The sequence below is a fragment of the Sinohyriopsis cumingii genome, chromosome 11 (genome assembly GCF_028554795.1).
Source record: "Sinohyriopsis cumingii isolate HCF-2022 chromosome 11, ASM2855479v2, whole genome shotgun sequence".
NCBI lineage: Eukaryota > Metazoa > Mollusca > Bivalvia > Unionida > Unionidae > Sinohyriopsis > Sinohyriopsis cumingii.
Genome location: NC_142971.1, coordinates 109975173 through 109999359, shown reverse-complemented (window position 1 = coordinate 109999359; position 24187 = coordinate 109975173). Strand labels below are relative to the sequence as shown.

General features: G+C 35.1%; 1 protein-coding gene across 1 annotated transcript in view; it reads right to left on the bottom strand.

Moving 5' to 3' along the window:
• The window catches only part of LOC149789283 (A disintegrin and metalloproteinase with thrombospondin motifs 9-like), a 343799-nt gene that overhangs the window by 300016 nt on the left and 19596 nt on the right, over positions 1 to 24187 (bottom strand). Inside the window, exon 3 of the mRNA XM_089975475.1 lies at positions 20213 to 20384. Within this exon, the coding sequence (XP_089831601.1) occupies positions 20213 to 20384 (172 nt within the window). The remainder of the gene's footprint in view (positions 1 to 20212; positions 20385 to 24187) is intronic.

Here is a 24187-nt window from a genome sequence, read left to right as displayed (position 1 = left end):
ATTATACCTCAGCCCCTCTTATAAAGCAGTTACAGTCACAGATCCCATTAAACTGGTCAAACTGTTTTATCACTGCTACAAGTAAGTGTACTCTTTATTAGTCAATACACAGCATTTTTCCATTATAATGTTATTTATATTTTTATATTTGAGTAATAGGAAAACATATCTTAATTACACAGGCTACCGTTTTCTTGTCTTTAAGTAATACTTTCTAGATAATTAATTTACTACAACTAAATTGTGTCTGCAGTCTCTTCATAATATGCCCTGACAATCTGTTGCCATATTTGCTATGTCACAGACAGATTCATTAATTCACAACCTCTTCAGAATAAAATGAAAATTTTGGTTGCAGTCTAACAATGTTTGAACCAGTCAAAGAAGAATGACACTGCAAAAATGGCAACAGATTGCCATTATAAAACCTCATGAAGATTATCATACACTGTTTTAATAACACAAAACTTGGCATCTACAGATTTTTGCTTTACAAAAAGAAAATGGTAATCTATTTTATTATGTCTTGTTTATTACACAGCCATTACCATGTGAATGAAGTTGCCAGTACTGGCTGATCTTGCAAATACTTTTTCACACTATTTTTAAATCTTGGCTCAAGAAAACTAATCATACACTGATTTCACATCTTGAATTTTTCTGTTTAATGCATTATAATGATACAACCTTGTTGAAACATCCCTCATGATAAGGTCCCCTCTCTTAGCATTGTACATGGGATAATACAGTTCAATGGAATCTAGATAGCCCTCATAACATTCTTTCCTTCAACAAACACTGATAGGAATCAGTTCCATCCTTTGGGCCAATATCAGTCAGACAGACAAACTGCTTCCATCTAATAATCAGTACAAAAGTGTGTAAAGCAACAGGTTTTATGTCTCTCTAGGTACCACTCCAAAAGCCATTACAACGTTTTATTGGACAGATATGGATACATGATGATCCCTTTTATCTTCAACAGACCATATATGTTTTCATTTAGATGAAGCAACATGCAGCCAAAATGAGGTCAGTGTCAAGATTGAACAATGTTTGTTTGCCATGGGTGGGATATATAATGCACCCTTCAATTTAATGATTTTTAAACAAAATTTATTCCATTCTCTTGTGTGTATATATATACATGTTAAAACAGGAGTTGGGGCACAACACTCTAATTATCTGCAGATTTCTATAGGCTGAGGAGATCAGATTATGAGGATACTGACAAAGTACAAAATAAAGTCACTGATACAGAGACAGACAGACAGATACATACCTAAGATTAACATGTGCTTTTTGTTAATAATTAACATCATACCAGAAACAACAGACTCTACAATGTTTTCCATCCTATACCATGCTAACTCAGCTGGTAAAACATGTAACATGTAATCCACTGGTCATGGGTTCAGTACCTGCCTAGACTAGCCTGGGTCGGCTGCCTCAGCATATATTTAGGAAAAGTACTTAGTTCCATTTCATCAGCATGATACTGCCAACAGTAAGTTAATTGTGTTATTAAAACCAACAAAACAAACCCTCCAGTAACATTTCAAGCACATGGAATAGTCCCCAAACAAAAATGCATAATGAAAATAGAGATCCTGCACTAACCTATCTGCTACCTAGTATACAGTCAGATCTGATGATAACATTTGGTATAAAAACTTTAATCTCCTTTATGTTCTTTTTATTTTTTACAAAAGATCTACCTCATAAAACTACAAAACTGCCTCCATCATTATCTTGGAATAATTTGCCCCACAGTGTGCTTGAAAAGATGTCTTGTGTTTTCAGATAGTCTTGGAATCCTCTAAATACTATATTACTTCTTAAAAACTGGTACAAAAATCAAGATTAAGCTTTATTTCTCTTGAACAAAAATAAAATTATTACTAACAAAAATTAATTGGTTTTGATCAGACATTTAATCCATAAATACAAACATTAAAACATTGAACTTGTATGAAAGAAATGTACCTTGTATTTTCATGTATTTAATTTTTGTCATAATTTGTATGTTGTTGTTTCTCACTAATGAAGCATCAAGTAGAAGAAATAAAGAGTTTTCATCATGAGCTTATGAAAACTGGAAAACAGTGGATTTGAATTTGAAATAAATAATTTTTCTTGGTTAACATTTAAGAGCTCAAGAATCATTTTAGTCTTGCTTCTGCTCATGCATTACATGATCTTCATTCCACATAAAGCCTTTAAAAATACATATTTTTAAACATATAGGAGTATTTGAGTCCCTTCAATCAACCAGTTCTGGGTATATAAGAACACTTGTATGCATAATTGTCCTAAAAAGCTAAAGCATGCCTGCCACTGAACCTGAACTCCTCATTTCCCCCCTTAAGACATTATAACCTTGTTCTTTGACCCCGTCAAAACACACCCTTCTACCAAAGAGCTAGAAGTGTGCCACTGACCTTTTTAGTAGTTTATGAGGTAATAAAATTGGGTATCAAATGAAAGCAAGGAAACTAGAGCAGGTTGCATAGTCTACCAAGCATGATCAGAGATAATCAACATAAGACTAGTCTTCAAGTAGACCCCACACAATGAGCCTGTCTGTCAATGAACTGCCAAACCAAAAATCTCTCCTTTTAAGTTATACCACCTTGACCCAAGATAACTTCCTACTATTATTCTTCTTGAAGTTGGACAAGAAAAAATGAAGCAAACAGTCATGCAGTCTTCAGTACAAAACTGAAACAAATATATATAATTTATTTGTAGAAATTCAATATGAAATACATGCAAGTAGGTATCAATTTCAGGACAGTATTGCCCTGATTCATCCCTAACTCCACCATTCACCAGATGCTTTATTTGATCAGGTATGTTTATCAAACTGCTGCTTTCGTGTTAACAATAGATAGGATTCAAGACAAACATTTAAAAAAAATTGAGGAAGATCATCAAAAATAGAACCCAACAATGTGAAATGACCAGGGCTTACAAGGGGGGGGGGGGGGAAAAAACGGGGATATATATTACCAGTGCCCAGGCCGAACAACTCTTTTTAATGTTATAAAAGAAATTTTTTGTTTAAACAAGAACTAGGAGAGGCCTGGATGTTTCTTACCCCAGGCTTCTGATCGCTCTCTATGACCCTGGAAACACCTAGTGACAATGATAAATAGGCTGAGTACATAGGGCAATTTTGAGATTCAATATTGCTTAAGAATTCAGAAATGAAGAAAAACCCTTTAATCTCCACCAGTTGAGTACAACTAAACAGGCGCACCTCTCCATTTTAAAGTACTGTCTAAACTACTACTAAAAATGTCCAAACCGCTACTTTTTGACAAATACTAAGAAACCTTCAAATTGACCAACTCTATTCTAGTCATTGATCTTTATATATGTATCTTCTGGATTTTATTATTAGCATTGTTACACACCAAGTAGGAGAAGTAGACCAAATAAAAGCATACAGCTAATAGTGGACTTTTTTCAAATACTTCTCTTGAAAACTCTTGTAAAAGAAGAAGAGTATTTATAGAGATTGACATCTGGTCAATAAGACAGTTTACAGAACTGAAACAATCTTCCAAAAAATATGGACTACCCAAAGTACTGGCATAAAAATAAAGCAACCTGCTGACTGTGCTAATATTGCAACAACATATACTGTAAAAGACCATAGGGTCAAACCATCAATGAAATGGACTCAGATCTTAATAACAATCAGTGTTACCACTTCTCATTCAAGGTCTTCATGGTTCATGAGGGAAAAAGAATTATGTCTTCAAATACTGGTCATATTATGTAGCTAATGCTGGAAAAAAGATGCTTTAAGGTAGATCAGCCATTAAAACCATTGCAAACATAAATTCTATTCTTGCCAAAATATCAATGGGCTCCTGAGTTAAGATCATGACACTTGGAATTAAACATTAGTATAATATGTAGTTTCTTAGATTAGTAACATTAAGTGTGTGTGTGACTTGGATTTTTATGGTAACTTTAACAATTTTTCAGTCATATTGATATGACGTCTGCAGTATGACAGTTTATAGTGATGTCTAGCAACAGATCATCATGTTGCAGACATGAAGCATCAGGTGCCACCCAGTCACATTATTCTGACACCAGGCTGATCATTCCTAACACTAACCTCTTAATGCTGAGCGCCAAGCAATGCATGTGCTAGAACCATTTTTATAAGGCTTTGGTATGACTCAGTCGGGGCTTGAGACTGCCAACTCCAGCATCTGAGGTGGACACTCTAACCACCTGGGCCACCAAATGGAATGTAACATAAAGTCTAAACTAACTGTTACAAAGAATGCAATAAATTATAATCCAGTTTATAGGTTGAACATCTCAAATCTGAGGCAACTGAAACTTGCTTATGGCCACATACTGTATATAAACTGATAATAAAGTATAAACAGTAATACTTCCTGTAATTTTGGTTTATAAAATTAAGAAATATTATCTACATGAAAATTTGAAGTAGCCACTGATTAATATCAACAAGTGATTTCTGAAAGCTGCAATTAAGTGTCCTAGAGCTGATTAAAGTACTAAGCACATGCAAGAGGAACTAACAGGTTGCAGATGTGTGCCAAGCAAAGAGTGTAGCTCTATTGCTAATTAATTACCACCATTCCCTGCAAAAGTGTTGAAGTCAGCAAAAAGATACAGCTGACTTTCTCCAAGTTCAAGGCTACCAGAGAATATATGACATTAGTTAATTTTATATTCTTTATGAAAAGCTATAAACAAAAGGGAATGCAATAAAAGAATTAATAACTTACAATACATGTATAAGAAAACTTTACAAATGAAGCTAATGCAATTTATCTCAGTCACAAAAATAAATACCCGAAAATGCACAGAAAAGCAGCAACTGGTTTCTAATTACATCCCTTATTTACCTGAAGTGAAAGTTGATACTAACTGGACTCATCAATTTAGTCCAGGGCTGTCCACTTATTTGCATTTCAATGCAAATGGAAGCTCCCCATGCAAGCAAGCAGAAAGACTGCTCACTGTCTTTTTCTGGTTTCTAGAGAACAGTCCCTTTCAGTAAAAACTGTCGTCTGTGTCCAATACTTGTTAATGTGTAGTTTTAATATTTCTAAAACAAACTGAACAAATAAAAAAGGAGAAACACTTGTATACACGTGTTCATATAGATGTAACTTAAAAATTAATGGAATTATGGAGAGTATCAAAGGCAGAGAACTACATGACATCTTTTGCTTGAAAACATGGAATCACCAATACAAATATGGCAACTGTGTGGCTAAAGAAAATTCCCATTTGATTTGAAACTCTAGCAAGCTGAAGTGTTTGGGACCCCTTGGTGACAATCAGGTTAGAATTTAAAAATCAATGACTGAAATGATTAAGCTTTGTGCATTTTTTATATCATCGAAGACTTTTATTTTAAAATCGGTACAGGAGTACAAACAAATGGGAAGGTGTGGGATTACTATAGTGAGTGATGGCTAATCATGGCAAACACATTGGGAATAGCAAAATGAAACAGGATGTAACCAGAAATTTATTTTTTCAAGTATGGCTTTTGCTAATGCTTTAAGTTTTATTCTTCATTTTTCAATTAAGTGAATGAAACTGCTACATTCTGAGAACCTGAATAATAACCTATAATAGCATACCCCACGTAAAACAAAAAGGGTTAAACACCACATTACACCCAAGTGGATTACCCGAGATCAATGAGGCTAGGCACCTAAGAGATAATTTCCACAAGAAAAAAGACATGAAAAGCTATAGAAAGTGGAGGAATAAAACTAAGCACCTGATAGATAAGGCAAAAGAGAACTACTATAAACAGGCTATTAATGAAAGCAAGAGTACCAAAACATTGTGGAAGCATCTAAAAGAGCTGAACCCACCCAAGAACAGTTGTCTTCCCCCTAGACTTAAGCAAAATGATGATACATGTATAGCAACATCTGTACAAGACATTGTGGAAATGTTCAACAATTTCTTCATAAGCATCTCCAGTAACAGTATTCAGAACCAGACTAACATACCATTTGAACTTGATGCTCTTCTGTTATTTATAAGAGCTAAACTTCCTGATGATAATTATTTTTCAATAGCTAATGTTAGTGAAGCTGATGTTTTTGATATGCTTATTAAGGTGAATATTAATAAAACCTCCGGAATGGATGGTATTGGTCCACGAATTCTTAACATTGCTGCACCTGTAATAACAAAGTCACTAACGCATATCATAAATTTAAGTATAATGAGTGGTAATTTTCCAGAAACACTGAAATGTGCAAAGGTTACACCTATCTTTAAGATAGAAGAAAAGAAGGATCCAAGAAATTACAGACCAATATCAATTCTACCTGTATTGTCAAAACTATCTGAAAAGCATGTAGCCATTCAGGTCTATAATTTTTTTGAAACATACTCTCTATTTCAAAAAGTGCAATCAGGATTTAGAAAGTACCACTCATGCCAAACAGAACTTACCAAATAATTTGATCTTTGGCTGAAGGAAATGGATAATGGACATATGACTGTGATTGTTTTCACTGACTTCAAGAAAGCCTTTGATCTTGCTGATCATGAAATTCTGCTGCAAAAGTTGAACTGTTACAGGTTTGACAATCCTTCTTTAAACTGGTTTAGATTATACCTAAACCAAAGGTCTCAACAAGTAATCATTGGCAATATTAGCTCTCAAACTTGCACCATTCATTCAGGAGTCCCTCAAGGCTCAGTTTTGGGCCCTCTCCTCTTCCTTATCTATATCAATGATCTACCATTAAATAATGAATCCACAAATACAGATTTGTTTGCAGATGATGCAGTCTTGTATACATCTAGTTCTGATACTGAAGTTTTCCAAATGAGATTAAACTCAGACCTAATTTGAGTCCAAAACTGGGCACAACAAAATAGGATGGTAAGTAATGAAGGTAAAACAAAATGTATGATTTTGGGGACATCACAAAAGCTACACAAGTCAGGGAACCCAAAACTATCTCTTGCAATAAATAATCATCCATTAGAAAATGTCAAACATGAAAGGCTTGTAGGTGTGTCTGTAGATAATAATTTATTATGGAATGACCATATTGATAAGCTTTGTAAAACACCGTCATCCAAAATTGCCCTTCTCAGCAGAATCAAGAAATATTTACCTATGGACACTCACAATCTATACTGCAAGTCATATTGGGGCCCCGAGTGGCTGTGTGGTCTAAAGCGCTCTCTGTTACGGATCACTGCCATCTCACCTCTGTCTGCGTAGGTTCGAGTCTAGGATTCGGCCAATGTGGGTATGTGAGAAAGCTTGCCAGTAGCTTCTCGAGGGTCGGTGGTTCTTTCCAGGGATTTTCCCGGGTTCTTCCTCCACCATTAATACTGGCCGCCATGTATAGCCTATCGTGTGCTGAAAATGGCGTTAAACCCTACAACAACAACAACAACAACAACAACAAGTCATATATTCTTCCAACAATGGATTATTGTTCTAATGTCTGGGGAAACTTTGCTAAATCTGAGCTTGACAGGATTTATAAACTTCAGAAACAAGCAGCACGTGTAATTTTAGATGCATCTGTTGATCATCCCTCAAAAGCATTATTTACAGAATTCAAATGGTTCACAATATATGACAGGATAGATTTTCACAAGGCAGTTCTTTTATATAAATGTCTATGCAGAACTGCACCAGAGTATCTTCAGGACTTTTTCAGGCCTTTTTCAACACAATACCAGTTGAGATCAATATCACATGGAAACCTTCTAGTACCAAAACCAAGAACAGAGCAATTTAAAAAGAGTTTTCAATATTCTGGTACAGTTCTGTGGAGTAAGCTTCCACTACATGTAAAATCTGCTGAAAATATTAAGTATTTAAGAAAAGATATCATGAGCATGTACATGTATGTGTTTCTAATAGATAATGGAATTTAGTATTATAACACTAAACATGTTAAAATAAACACTAATTATTGTTATCTTCATATAATGTGCATTGTTATACTCCTTAAGAGGGCCTCAAAGGAGAATAAACCTTGACTAATGAGTCACCCTCTATAAATAAAGCATTATTATTATTATTATTATTATTATTATTTAAACAATGTTACAGAAACAAACACTTCAACAGTAAAATAGTTAACTATTTTTGCACTGTTTATTGCTGATGAATATGAAAATGCATGTACAACATACAGCTTCAAATCAATGCTTTTATCATCTCAAACATTTTCTACATGTGTGCAGCTGTATACATTTGGTTGTTTTTGGTCCAACTGTTGACAGCTGCCAAGTGTGCAGTTATGTAGCTAATTTAATGAGTCTATAAATTCTCTCCCCATAATATAACATCAAATTATGCAATGAAATAATGGGTACAAGGACAAAAGAGCACAGACGGAAAATAAATGGCAAGAAATGAACCCTGACAGAAATCCCTGTCCAAACTCTGCCCCATATTATGTGGCTGTGTGAAATTTAAGAAATTTTTTCAGAAATAGCCAAAATATAAAAAGTAAAACATCAAAGCTGATGAAACCCCATCTAAAGATGAATTGTACCAGTTTTAGGATAAATTACTACATTATTTAAAGAAAACTTAAATGTGATAGTGTCAGGTAGATGCACTGCAGCAATACAGCCAGTTTAATTTTATCTTGCAATTGTGTTAATTTTCCAGCTGCAGAAATCTGGTATGTAACAGATGCCAACATTCTGCATTCTCACAAACTGCTGCATCAGCAAAACGTCACCCCCCCCCCCAATGAAACAGTACTTGATTATACTAAAAGAATAGATACATTTTATTATTATTCCTGCAAGAAAACACTGAAAAAAGCAAAGTCAACATCTGAAGTTTAGTAGTTTCCATGCTCCTCTGAGTTTATAAGCAACTTGTGTGCTGTGGAAACTACTGCCTCAAACTGCAGCCATGCATTGACGCTATTCCATCTGTATTACAGTACTTGCAAAAAAAACTTTAACACAAAACTTAACATTAGTGATAACACCACTGCTGCAACTACTGCCACCATCACTGTTAAAAAAGTAATACCTATCTCACCATAATCATGCAGGCGAGACAAGGAAGACAAGGAAGAGAATTGAAACAAAGGTGTAGTGATCCACTTAACCTATTAACCTAATACAGTCAAGCTATTTTTGAAGGATACCATCCTACATGGTCACCTGTGCAATGTTTGTGGTACATGTGCTCTCAAGATTCTATGGTTCTGGGTCCTTCATTTCTGGGAGCAACTCAAGCTATTATTTTGAGCAATTAAGAGTACATGTACATTGCATAAATTGTTAGAACATAATAAGGTTAAGAATGAAATGGAGAATGTCTTTGGGGTGTAAAATCTCACTCCAAATTATTGGCAAAGTAATTTACATGTCACCCTGAAATCAAAGAATTATTGTCCAAACCTTAACAGAGTACTGCATTGGCCAATGAATAAAAAAAGGTGTTGGAGTTTGTTTCACAGAAGATTTCGATTATGACAAGATTATAGACCAAAAGACTCGTGTGATGTTAATGCCAGTCAGTTATTAAATAGTTGTTATGAAGTATATTAATCTTATGAAAGTAGGTTTGTTTATGGTCTGCCATGTTTAGTTTGACCAGATAGCCTTTGGTATCTGTTTGAATTCCCACAAGACAATATCTGACATAATGAGAGGGGAGTAATGATCTATTTCCAGTAGGATATCTGACAAGATTTAGGTGGCTTCTCCGTTTATTTTGAATGGGGAAGTAGTTTCATTGACATATCCATGTACCTACTTATCCAAGTATCTACGTACTTGCATATCCATTTACCCACACAAAGTTAGAGGGCCAAAAAGAGGCGAGAGGAGAAGAAAAAAGTGAAGGGACCAAGAAGGACAGCCACAGTGAAGTTGGAGTGAACTGGGAATAAGCAGGTTATGAAGCTGTACAAGGCAATGACTCCAATTGTTCACTCGATTCTATGATGAACCAATTCTATCATTTAAAACAGATTGGCTATTTTTATCAATATATTTGTTTAAAATTCGCTGAATGATTTACAGTAGTCCCCCTCTTGAATGGCCCCGATGACCAGCGGACACCCGCTCCTTACGGCCAGAAGTGTTCTGTCCTTAGTGGAGAATCAGCTGATGTTAATAATGAAGTTGTTGAAGATTGGAACAAAAGACTAAACTATATATGCAGGGGATATGACTGCAAGGATATTTTTAATTGTGATGAGACTGGTTTGTTTTTTTAGACTTTTACCAACAAAGTGACAGATGATGTGATCTGTAACATAATTATAAAGACAGTTTTAAAACTACATCAATGGCTATTCATAACATTCTTTTAAAAATGATGAAACAGTTTGTTTTACATTTATTTCACAACATGCATGCGATTTTTTAATGAAAATGTTAAGTGTTTTAGAAATAAATGTACTTGTGACTTTCTTCATATGTATTTACTATTTGCATTTGTAATCCCCCTCTAGAAAGGCCACCTTCATTATAAGGCCACTTCCCTGCTGCAATAGGGGTGGTCTTATAATGGGGGACTACTGTATTTCAAACAGAAGTGTATCTTCCTAATTTAATGTATTATCACAGTTGTTTATGTATTGATTAAATTGCTGGTTTTCATATACAGGGGCTTGTGCCATTCTGTTCTTTATTTCTGCTCAGATCTATATTTATTCCATCTATAAGTTTCACACTTTATTTGAATATTTACTTGATCTGGGCAACAATACTGAGGGCAATCACCCTCTAGATAATGATAGCCAAATAAAGTGGACACCTTGTAAGAAGGTACAACTTCACAACACCACCACCAGTAGCACTGCTACAGACACTCATTTCTTGTTTCTCCAGGATGAAAAAGGAACTTTTTCCAGTTCTTTGATCTCTGCTTTTAAATAAGTGCTATTCTTCTGTGGAATACCACCAATAGAGCAAACACAACAAATAAATCCATCAGGTAGGTATATATGGTAAGAATGCTGGAGTCTATTAGAAAATGGCATATGACTGATCTATCATACTCCTTGACCTTAAATTGAAAACCTATCAGAAACTTATTTATAATAATGATATAACAGTATATCTAGTATCCATATAGCCAAAAACTGCATGAACCCCGTGGCATACCACACCAGCACAAATAAATAGTGAGCACTGAAACATTTTAACACCGGGCTAAATCCAATATTATTTTCATTTAGTACTTCCTTTAATCCTGATCAAAATATGCAAATACATGTACTGCACAAATTTAAAATGACTGAAAAAAAGTGATAAATGAATAACAATATAAAAGTTCAATTCAAATTACTGGTAATGACTATCCTTATATAGTTATATGAATAAAAAATAATATGACTTCTCAGGGCTGTTACTGAAAAAAGGTACTGAAAAGCTCAAAAACTCAACTATCCATCAAAATTAAATTCAACAGGTCAACCAAAACAATTACGTTAGTTTTGCATATATGTGTACTTACATTACAAATATATGATTACAAATAAAGGTTTTCTGACCTCTCTACCTTGTTTTTGTTTGTTGTACAAAACAGTTCACGGACCTGTCTCTGTATAATTAGCAACCCAATTATATTGGAAGTCCCACTTCCAAGGTCAGACTCAGAATGTTTTAAAAGAAGATTCAAGTTTAAAATGCGATTTATGGTGTATATAACATTCTAATTTTTTCATTATTACTCTCAAAAGTAAACTATTTTTACCATAAAAGGTAAATTAACTAAACCCCTCAAGCCCAATCTAAACAAGCCCATTCACATCCATGACCAGTGGTCCAAGGACACCACTAAACAACCATACATGGCCAGTTCTTTTTATGGTAAACACTTCATTTTCCTACCTTTTGATCTGGAGGGGATCAATTGATTTTACGTAAAAACTATTTTCTTTTACTTTGCCTACCTTCCGGTGGTCAATAAAAATAGTATTAAGTCTGAGCCTTGCCACGGAGAAGTATATTTTCATACAGGTGACACTTGATTTAAGCCAAAATGCGTTCCTGAGGTTATGGCATAAATCAAAAGCAGATGTGCTCTCCCAATGACCAATGATCTGTGTGCACATGCATGTATGTGAGTTGCACACAAGTCACAACACATGGCACCAGCAATGGTGTAAAAATTAGCACAGTGGTGCAAACTGAATGTTATTTCTTTATTATAAATGGTGTTATTATGAAAGCCCTATATAAAATTGGCACATAGCGAGTGTCACCTGTACACCTTTCTACCATCTTGCCATATAAACAGCTAAATCACTAACTCCATCAAATACTATTACATACATAGTTGGTTCTGCGCTTGAGAAATACTTTTCTTCCAAAAGTTGTAAAGGAGGATATTGTTCCAGAAAAATTTAACCTTCCCAATACATTAATATCATTTGTTACACCAAATTTTATTCAATATTATTATTATTTATTACTTTTAGATGATACATGTATGTAAATAGCAAAAGGTCATAACAGAAAAAAATACATATTGTGTTAAGTTTTAACATTTTTTTAATTCTCTCCACTAATTTCATGGAGCTTTTCAACAAATTCAAATACCTCGTAAGGAAAAAACCAGATTTTTTTAATTCAATGAGTTTTCATGGCAACACCTCCAATTCAAGGATATTTCAAGATTGTTTAACCATGTATTATGTTGAATCAGACTTGTTCCAGCTCTGATGAAAACGTTAGCACAAAACCCAAATAATCAACAAAAACAACTTCAGTGTATTGAGCTAATAACTATGTACACAAATAATATCAGAGTAACTACTCTAGCCAAACTACCTGGGCTCCAGTCTAAGGCACTCGCCTTTACAGATCACTGACATATCACCTCTGATCATGTGGGTTTAAGTGCAGGCTCAGCTAACGAGGGTATATGAGAAAGCTTGCCAGTGTCATGGTTCTTCCTCCACAAAATATATTGGCTTCCATATATAGTCTATTATGTGTTTAAAAATGGCATTAAACTATTAGTGTTTAAAATTGGCAATAAACCCATACAACAGTGCAATTGATAAGAGGCTTTAATAATTAGATAATTAATGAATGTCTCTCTTTGCTCTGCTGCAAAAAAGTCACTTAGAAAACACCTGATTAAGGCAGTTGATCTAGATGTCTGGCACTTACATGATCTGGCTGAGCTTTGTTAATCAATATTATAGGTTTTATTACACTCAGGGCAAATCAACTGTGTGAAGAAAACACTGAACTACAGACATATATCCACTTTTTGTTTCTTAGCTTCCTTGCAAAGAGGAAGGAGAAAGAACCAATATGTTAAGCTGAATAACATCAATGCCTGGGTACCCAACATATAATGGTTCCATAGAACAAAATGTTCTGCCTGCTCTGTCCTGGTATATAACTTTCAAAACCTTACAAATTTTCACACTGCATTTTATTTGGTATTATAGTTCTCATTTCATACTGGACATCTTTCTTATTATCCAATGATGCTGATAAGCAAAAATATTTGTGTACCAGCAATATATCAATTGGTAAATACAAATGACAAAGAATTACTGATTCACCATTGCATACAAATGAAATCTGGTGTCTGTAGTATTTTCCAAGGACAAGATGAAAATTTGTATGCACAGACTCTGATCTAATAGTACAAAGCAAACAATCTAAGCATACAATGTTCTTGGTGGACTCATACCAAATGCAGCTTAACTTGGAAAACATTTGGAAATGATGTACAACAATCCAAGTTCACATTACTTCCTGCTGTACCAAATGCATTTAACTTAAAAATAATCAGCAACATGCTAAGTCCTTTCACAAGGGCATTAGATTACCGTTTTTCACTAATTAATGTGAAGATATAACTTGTTGCCTCAGCAGTAATGCCTCTGTGATAACATCATTATCAGTTAGAAACATAAATGCAGCATGTTAGCACAGATAAACAATTATAGGATGAAAAATGTAAAAATTATCTGACTGAATTCAAAAGCAAGCTGAGTCATATCCCCCCCTTAGCCAGCTCCAGTGGCCTAGTGGTTAGAGCATCTGACTTGGATGTGGGAGGTCGCAGGTTCAAACCCTAGCCGAGTCATACCAAAGACTTACAAAAATGGTACTAACAGCTGCCTCACTTGGCACTCAGCATTAAGAGGTTAGTGTTAGGACTGGTCAGCCTAGTGTCAGGATAATGTGACTGAGTGGGACATCATGCTACATGTCTGTGGCATGATGTCCCAGTGCTAGACATCACTATAAACTGTCACACTGCAGACATCATAGCGATATGACTGAAAAATTGTTAAGGCTACGTTAAAAATCTAAATCACACACACACACATATCCCCCTTTAAGTAATACAGTCAAACCAGCTAAAGCATCCCTTTCTATATAGCAGCCACTTGCATATAATGAGCAGATACAACATTTTATACACAACACTTTGCTCATTTAACCATATACATGGAAGTTATCTGTTCCCTTTATAGACAGGTTTGAATATAAAACTTTTGGACCTTTTCCAATAAAGTCCAATAAAAATGAGATGCCTACAAATATCACATTTATTAAAAATTCAACTCATAACAAAATCAGAGCTCTTTATGCCACATTTCTACCACAAAGAATTCATGACTATAAACAACTGTTACTTCTGAAGTTTCAGAATATTTAACCCAAAATATTAATGGGGTAGGAGTGGGGAGGTGGGTCTGAAGATATAAATGACCCTATCCAAGGGGGTTCTATGGGATTAGGTGCTTCTGAGATTCTTCAAACTGCACTAGATTCTTTGACCAGCTTATGGTTTCACACTATGAACCTCTAATCCCATCTGAGTTGCAAGTTCTTGACTAAAATCTAATTTCTCTAATACCAGTTTCTAATGCAAGATACTTCATTCTTACATGATCAAGATCATAATTTGAGGCATGCAAAGTGCATACATATAATCTTTTGAAAGTCCTTGAATAGCAGTGAGAACTGGATTGGTTCAGTGCTTAATTGTACACACACACACCCATATCACAGGTTATATTGTAATGAGGCAAGTGGTAAAATAAATTGAATCGCCCAGAGATTCGCCAGTGTCTGACACAGCCTAGCACTCAGACAGGACTCAAAATTCACACCCTTCTGGAATGGGTCAACACACAATCCATGGCTGCTGTGAACAATGCAAGACCTGATCATTTCTTAACTGTGGGTAAATAATGTTCCTGATAGTTCAATGACTTCTTGATAGTTCAATGACTTCTTTTACCAGTATGGAGACTTTGCACCTAACTACAACAAAACCTATCTCAGCAGATAATTCTAGATCAAAGGCAACAGTTCATATGTGACAAAATTTAAAAACCTTTTTCTTAATTTCACAGACATTCTGAAGCTCTAAATAATGGACATTTATTCATAAAGGGCTTAATGGTGCAATCATAGAGTGTCCTTTGCAGCTAAGTTTAAGTTCCGGACTACAGAACATATATGACCGCAGTTCATGCTGCACCAATCAGATATCACTGTTTTCCTGGGAATGTACATTCCTGCATCAATTAGTTGTCTGTATTTTATTGGAAAAGTGTCAGCCCTGTTTTATCAAAATTGTTCATGTGTGACACTAAAAGCTTAGAGCTTCTAAGACAATATTTCCAGAAGGTGAGCTTAAGCAAAGCCTTCCATTTCATAAGATCTGAGAACAAGGAAATGATACATTCCCTATAAACAACTACAAAAATGTTTCTACTAACATCCTGCCAATTCACATCAAAAATAAATACAAACATTTAACGTTTCAAAATCTGCTTTCAGTAGTTTCAATACTTGAGGATTAAATTAGTTTACCTACTTCTCTAAAAGAAACCATCTCAAAATTTTTTCTATCCCAAATAGTTTGCCTTTTAACACATTAACCCATGGAGACAAGTTAACATGGCAGGAGGTAGTAGCCTACTGACAAGCTCTGTGCCATCAAAGTCATGCATGATACACTAAAGTGGGTGGTGTTATAGAAAGGTAGATGTAGCTCTACAACGATACCAAATAATCTGGAATTTCTAGTTGCAATACAAAATATAGAGGGAAAAACCTCATTTTTTGGACCCAATTTTTTTCCACCTAAACTTCATGCGTGATCGGAATCCGATTCTATGTCTGGATTTTTGACTTGTTTGGTCTCAAATCTAAGCCTGACCAATATGAACTGCAAACAGATGAAGTTGATGTCTTAGTACGTATTCAGAAATAGCTTTCAAAATGTGTTTCCTACTCAAATTTCAGGTGAAAATGACAAAAACCTCAGGGGTTAATGGGCACATGTTGATGACATCACCAAATTTTAATTTTTCTTGTGTATTTAATCATTTGTGCATCGACATTGCATATAAATTACAAATTTAGCCATTTCTTGACGATTTGTAAAAAAATCCAAAAATCCTTGTTTATTAACACATTAACCCCTGGCAACTAGTTAACGTGGCAGAAGGTAGTAGCCTACTGACGAGCTCTGTAGCGTCATGGTCATGCGTGATACACTAAAGTGGGTGGTATTATAGAAAGGTTGACAGATGTAGCTCTACAATGATACCAAATAATCTGGAATTTCAAGTTGCAACACAAAATACTGAGGGAAAAACTCTTTTTTTGGACCCGATTTTTTCCCCACCTAAAATTTGTGTGGTCGGAATCCAATTTTGTGTCCAGATTTTAGACTTTTTGGTCTCGGATCTAAGGCAGACCAGTTTGAACTGCAAACAAATAAATGAACCTTTGCAAAAAGTAGGATAACATGGGCATTTGGAGTAAAGAGTGGTATCGATACCAAAATAATGGGTCCATTCAGCACAACAACAAAAAAGGATGAACTCCAACTTTTATCCTTCTGCTCAAGCCCAAGCCAAATAGCCAATGAAAAACAATGTTTCTAACACAACTAGGCATTAGGTTATTGTTAAATCACCTGGAAGTTGATGTCTTAGGATGTACTCAGAAACAGCTTTCAAGATGTGTTTCCTACTCAAACCTCAGGGGTTAATGTGTTAAGCCATTTCTAAAATTTGCCTGATTGGAGCACAAATCATCATCTTGCTTAACCAGTTCGCTCACTTACATTTTAGCACTGCAATATATTAATTTGCTTCATTTCAATAAATGCATTTCTTTCACGTTTCTTGTGTAATATTTTAGTAGGGATAATTCTTTCAAGATGCACTGTTGATCTTGTATCAGTGGGTGGATCTCTAAATAATGTTAAGTCAACGTTATCAATGGAATTGCTATGATTAAGTCGTCATTCATTCAATTCTTAAATACATAAATTTTTTAACCATCCATCACATGTACATTTAATAATATTATAGTCTGTACATGTGCTTTCCCTTACAAGGCAATATAAACAAGATAGATTCACTGCAATTCAGGTCCACTTTTTATTTTAAAAAATGCATTCACAAGCCAGTTTGATTGTTGTTCTTCAAACTAAGTCTTAAAATGACTATAGGCTGAACATCACAGAAGTAATTTAAATTTCAAATACTATGGTTTTCAGAAACTATGAGGAGAACTGGGTATTAATGACAACTGGTAAGACACCAGTGCAACCTAAAATCCACAATGCAGCTGTTGGTTGATTCTGAGGATTGTGTTTACAGTAAACAGGTGTGGACAACTGAAATCCCTGCTACATTTCCAAGTTTACATACAATTCTACATGGTAAAGCACCCTTCAGCATATCAAGCAACACCTACTGATGTAGTTCTGTAGGCACACACTAGAACCTGTTTACACAAGAGTTAGGTTAATCAGCTAAAAACAAAACCATCTTGAGCCCCTACACCTAAAGATCAGAGAACATCTACCAGTAAATTAAGTCTAACCAAGTGTTAATCAGTTTTGTGGAAATGTTCCAAAAATATATGACTCTGCCTTTCCACTATATAATGTGAAAACTGGAGTGCAGACCGAGACAAGGAGCTAACTACCATACAACAACAAATCTATACATATGATTAACAACCTTGACATCTTGCTGCTTGGCATAAGTGCCAACTAAAGACAAGAAATGGTTGCTAATATGTACAAAGATTCTACTGTTCTCACACGTCATAGCATATAAACTGAACATTAAAAAATATTCACAAGCACACACTTTCCAACTCCAGTTAATGAGTACTTTAGACAATTGAAAAACAATAAGCCCAAGTGAGCTAGATATCACTTACCCAGGTAGTTGATATACCATATACTGTAAACTCACTTACAAGTCAAACAGAAAGCAACAAAGATCCTGATCTGCTATAGCATAATGCACCTGCCTATCAGGGTTTATGTTGGTTGTTCTACCATAAGCAAGTATATACTGTATGTCAGCTTGTTAAAGCCCCATTGCCACCATTTAACATGAATTTCACCATTCTTCCAATCTTAATTATAGTTTGGAAGGAAGGAAATGATTCATTAAAAAATCTATCTGACACAAACCATTCAGTGTTTCCCTTTACCCTCATTTGTGCATCAAAGACCCCCAAATTTTTATTTTTACCTCCGCTTCTGACACCAATGTTAGTTTTTAGGGCATAACCGACTTTTGATCCGGAAATCGGATTCCACCGGATAGTATGAACTTCCGATTAATCGGAGTCGGGCAAGGCAGGAACGACCGATTCGGATAATAAAAATAATAAAGTTGAATTTCTATAGCACCGTGTCTAACACTGCGTGTCATTCGATAGTGCGTTAATAAAGTTAAATAAGAAGTCAGAAAAGTCCAATATGGTCAACACAACGGGGTGAAACGATAATACTTGAGTTAGACCGAAAGATTTAAATTTATTAAAATATATAATACAGTCCTACCCGTTTATGTCAACATCCTCAATAATGAAGGCATAATATTGAATACATTGACACATGCTAATGAGGTATTAAAAGAAAATGATTCCGCAAGAGGCCAACTTTATAGGACCAAACAAAAGCCTGTTTTATTTTTATTTGACCGCGACATTAAAGTATGGCGGCAAGATCAACTAATTGTTGAATAAAGTACAGGATGGAACTGGCTGCTTGCCGACATAAATGATTAAGGCGGGAAAATAAAAGCCTGGCGGCAAGATCAACTAATTGTTGAACAAAGAATGGGTCGGAACTGGCAAAAAAATAAAAAAATTCATGGATTCTTTGTGGCTTTGAACTTCGTTGCATTTTGCTATAGTCCTGCCATATCCTTCCCCTTGTGACATCGGTGTGATATGCAAAACGTGTGTAACACGGTTTAAAAAGTTAATTTGAAAAACCTTTTAATTTAGCATTTCCGATTAATTGAATCGTATCCGGAATCGGAAAAATTTCATGCCCAAAATCCGGAATCGGAAATCAGTAGAAAAATGCTAATCGGTTATGCCCTATTAGTTTTATACTCAACCTGACCCCCAGCTCTGACACAATGGTGACTTTCGACTCTCAAACTTGCACTCCTAGGGGAAACACTGCCATTCTTTTAAATAATTACGATGTTAGGTATAAAGAGTGTTTATATATTCATAATAAAATTAAGTGGTGCTACCCCTTAATTCAGTCCATGAAGTCACTCATAATTAGATCATTTCTGGAGTGCCCAAAAAGTAGTTATGTGATGCATTTGACAAATTCTGTAAGTGACTAATCTAACAACATTCACAAATGGCACACAAATTGACTTAAAAGGGAATGAAGAGAGACACCTCTGCCTTTTTAAGCAGATCTGAGACGAAAAAGTATTAGATGAAAATAAGAGTGGTGACCCATGATTTAGTTGAATTTAATGTAAGTTATGCAAGATGTGAAAATAATGTTTGTGTTTGTTGATTGAGCTGCTCCAAGCATATTGATTCATAATAATGAAAGTAACAAATTTCTCTCATTGATCATTACAATCTGCTTGAATTAGGATTTTCACAACCATTCTCCTCTTTTCCATTCCTCAGTTTCGTTTGCTTTCATTTTTCAACAAGTGTTAATTAGAGTTAAAACCATGACAGTGTGGTTTATATCAGTATAGTCTCATAATGTGACAAACTTGATATGACCTTTATGCATGGTATGTAATGTAAATACATAATTAAAAACCACATTGAATGAATTTATTCTGAAAGTTAAGTTGCCCAAAGAAAGGTTTGATGAAGAATTGTACATTGATATAATGCCTCCTTGATGAAAATTTAAATATAACACACAAATGATTACCTTCAACTCCACAATATGACTGTGTTTCATTTTTTATGGGATGATGTTGATGGTTTATGTGGTGTACTATATGAGGTAATATATCACTTTGATTGTTGCTCTGAGATGATGACGCTCCTTCAGAATGGGGCTCAATCAAGAACTTTTCACCTCCAACATGAAATGTTCCAGTCTGAAACAGAAATAAATGTTCATGACATACTTAACTCAAAAAAGACTGAGGTGGAAGCAGAAGAGAGAAAGAGAAGAGGGATGAGAGACAATTAATAAGCTTTAATTGTAACTCATTAAGTTACTTGCTTATTGTTATCTTATAATCAAGAGAAATGGGTGACTCCAAGGACCCAATAAGATGAAGGAAATACTATTTTACAAATGTTTTCTTCTGTCAATTCCATTGTATGCACATGATTCTGAACAAACAAATAAAGCCAATTCACTTTTCTAATCAATACAGCAAAACTGTCATTTTTAATGGCCTTTTGTAATGCTCCTTAAAAGAATGATGGATCCCATCAAAATATACCACTGTAAATAATAGTCCTAACAAATTCCAACTTTAAAAAAAAAAAAAAACAAGAAACCACAAAGTTGCATGACCAGCTTAGTACAAAACGAAATAATTTTACTGAGTTGTAGATTTGGTTACATGGTTTTGCCATCGCCAAAGAGATACACACACATAGTTATACGACCCCTCAACCTAACGTGCATGTGAAAATTGTTTTTTTTTCCATTTTCAAATGTAAAACTTTATACATTATTAACACTTAGCTTCATTGACACATAGCTGGAATCAAATGGACAGATTTGATAATGTCTACACAACGATATGACGCACAAATCCACATTTGTAACAGTGTTATTCTTACAATGTAATAGGTCTACTGTAACCCTCATTTATGTTGTGTCGAAATTATAGAACTAGTAGTAAAGCAGGAAAATAAAACTTAGATTATGCTGCGATTAAGGACTATTTAAAACGAATCCTGAAATACTGCTCAAGTACCTTATCATGGTCCTACGATATGGCAGAGAGATAGAGAGAGAGAGAGAGAAAGAAATTTACATCTGTTTCAGTTAACGACTGATTTTTTCACAAAGTCATAATTTCACCATCTTCGTCACACTGCCGAAATCTCACCTGCAAAACCTTTCCAGCGTCAGCAGACGACACTTTATATTATGATTGATTTGCTGACAAGCGACATCTACAGTAGTGTTTAAATTACACTTCCTGTCTGATCTCTCGCATTCTGGGTATTTTTGTTCTTCACACACAAACTACTGACATCAATTTCGCTTTTACATTCACCCATTTAATTGGGGGGGGGAGTATCAGAAACACATAGATGAAACAGTCTTAGATCTTCTGATGGTTAATTAGTAGTTTTCATTCTTTTTCATTACAAGAAGAACTTTAACCATATCATCGCCGAAATATAGAAGCAAGTGTAATACACACAGAAAATTTTAAAGCGCACGTGTGTGTTAGTTATATAAAAGACCACATACATTTTAAGGCGGGTCGACAAATAGGGTATTGATGAAGAATCGATGGCAATTTAGCGCCCAAGATTTATCTGCCAATATGCTCAGAGTTCCCTATCCTAGGCTATCACCGGTATCACACGAGAGAATATTGTCTACTAGACCAACTAGCAGATCTCCGCTTGTTTTCTTTATCTTTTTTTCTTGTTTTTTTTTTTCTTTCTTTCTGACTTCTGACATCACTGGTGGCTTCATGATGAAATACGGCCAAGCATGTTTGATCTCCGCTACCAGTAATATCAGGAAAAAAATCAGATCTACTTGTTGGTATAATTGTCTACTTGATGTCTATTATAACGAGTGCGTCTTTCTTTCCGATTTTTGTAGTATCGGTTTTCTTACTTTTTATTTGGGTCACATCTTCCCCAGTAATCCGTTGGGGGGTGGGGTGTTGTGTTTGTTTGTTTTGGGGTTGGGGGTATTGGTTTTTTTTCTTCTTCTTCTTTCTAATGTTGCATCATCTGTCACTATGCATGTCGCCAAATATTTTCGACTACTCATGTGATTATTGCTCCTGTATTTTTCAAATCACTAACATCTGACATTTGTACATGTGATGTGGTGTTGAGAAAAACCGTTATTTCACCTGCTTAAATAAAATAGACTTGAAATTTCAAACATGTCTAACAGTACATCCAAAATTTAAGTGGCACTATTACGTTGCTTCGTTTTCTGGAACACATTTATGTGTTAAAATTAGTTTCTCAGAATGTATACCTTTAAAACATTGCCAAAGTTATGTCAGACTGAATATACAGACGCAAATACTGGGGTGAAGCAATTTTTAAAAAGATGAATGGGTTGAGGTGTTATTTTGCTGTTTGATGTTTTCTTTCGTTGTTCATTTCAAGGGTAATTTAAAATATCCGTCCTTAGATTTTATACTCCATGTCGATTTCGAAAATATAGTCAGTCTCTCGCATCGAAAACGATTTTCCTCAAGCAAATTTGTTTTGTTCTTCCACTATTTAGACTATCTTTCAATGTTAGTTAATACAGGACGTCACGCTAAATTAGAACACTCATTAATCTCTACCTTTCATGTTATTTACAAAATGATTCTCTCTCTCTCTCTCTCTCTCTCTCTCTCTCTCTCTCTTATACGGATATGTAAGATTGGTACAGCGGGCAGCGTCTAACAGTATTAATTAATATCCCACTTGCTAACGCCCATCCGCTGAATAGTAGCTACTGCTACCCAATGGCCTAGATGAGGTTTAATAGAATTGAGAACACAGGAAACATCAGACGAGAAAGCAGTCATTTACAATAAATAAAAAATGAAAAGAACAAAATCACAGCGGAAACAAATAACTGGAGAAATCTTATCTCAAGTGTCCTTATGACATTTTTTAACTATTGGTCTAGGCAGAATTTTATCTCTGGTAATGTGGAACTCATACCAAATAAAGTTAATCAGAAGCGACTGCAATTTCTATGACGCGTGCTTGTGCCAGTAATCTACATTAAACGGATTAGCTAGCACACGTTCTGGCGGATAATAGGATACCACCAAGAGGGTGAAAGAAAGAAAGACAGCGGAGGAGGAGGACGAATTATCTAGTTTAGCTGCGTTTGCTGCTAACAGCATATTCCAGATCAAAGCTAGAAACTTCACATATATTTAACAGGTGTTATCGGAGAGGAGTGCGGAGAAATGGAAAACACGATGCGATCAGGCTCACTGTCGAGTACTCTCGCCTATATACTAATCTTATATCTGGACACCAACTAGGCTTTTATGTCTGCTTCGGTGCAAGATGTTCGTATCCACTCGCTTGCTATACCACACTCAACACCTATCTGCATGTTTTTCAATTCCTCGGCTTAAATACTCTAAAGTCGGTTCATGGTTCGAACCTTGGTGCGAACTCAAAGCAGGGTCAATAGTTCATATCATAATTGATTTGCAGACTAGCCAGTTTATGACACCCTTTGGGTTTTCGATAACAGACCACACGAGATAGAGATTTTCTTTGCCCTTATGTAAAGTCAAACTAAAATAAATAAAGTCCGTATCAATCATACATTTTCATTAACCGTTGTACTCAAGATACCAAATCAACAGAGGGAAATCCCTGCCGGTTATTATTTCCCGTATGTTCTATATTTGCTCTGCTTCTTTTTTTTCCCCTGAGAGGAATGCCTAGAAGATTAATATATAAGGTTAAGTCTGGAAGAAAATCGATGTTATTTATCATTTATAGATGCTTGGTTCTGGTAGGGAGAGATGGAGAACAGTGTAAAATGTTGTTAGATAGGAACTATAAAATAACTTTTTCGTCAATATAATCTGGTTTGGACAGAGATAATACTGCAACAGGCTTGGGTTCCGATCTATTACAAGCATACTGAGAATACAAGCTCAAAACGATAGACGAAGTAGTACTGAAATCAGACTTAAAGAAAGTTAGAAATGTGCAC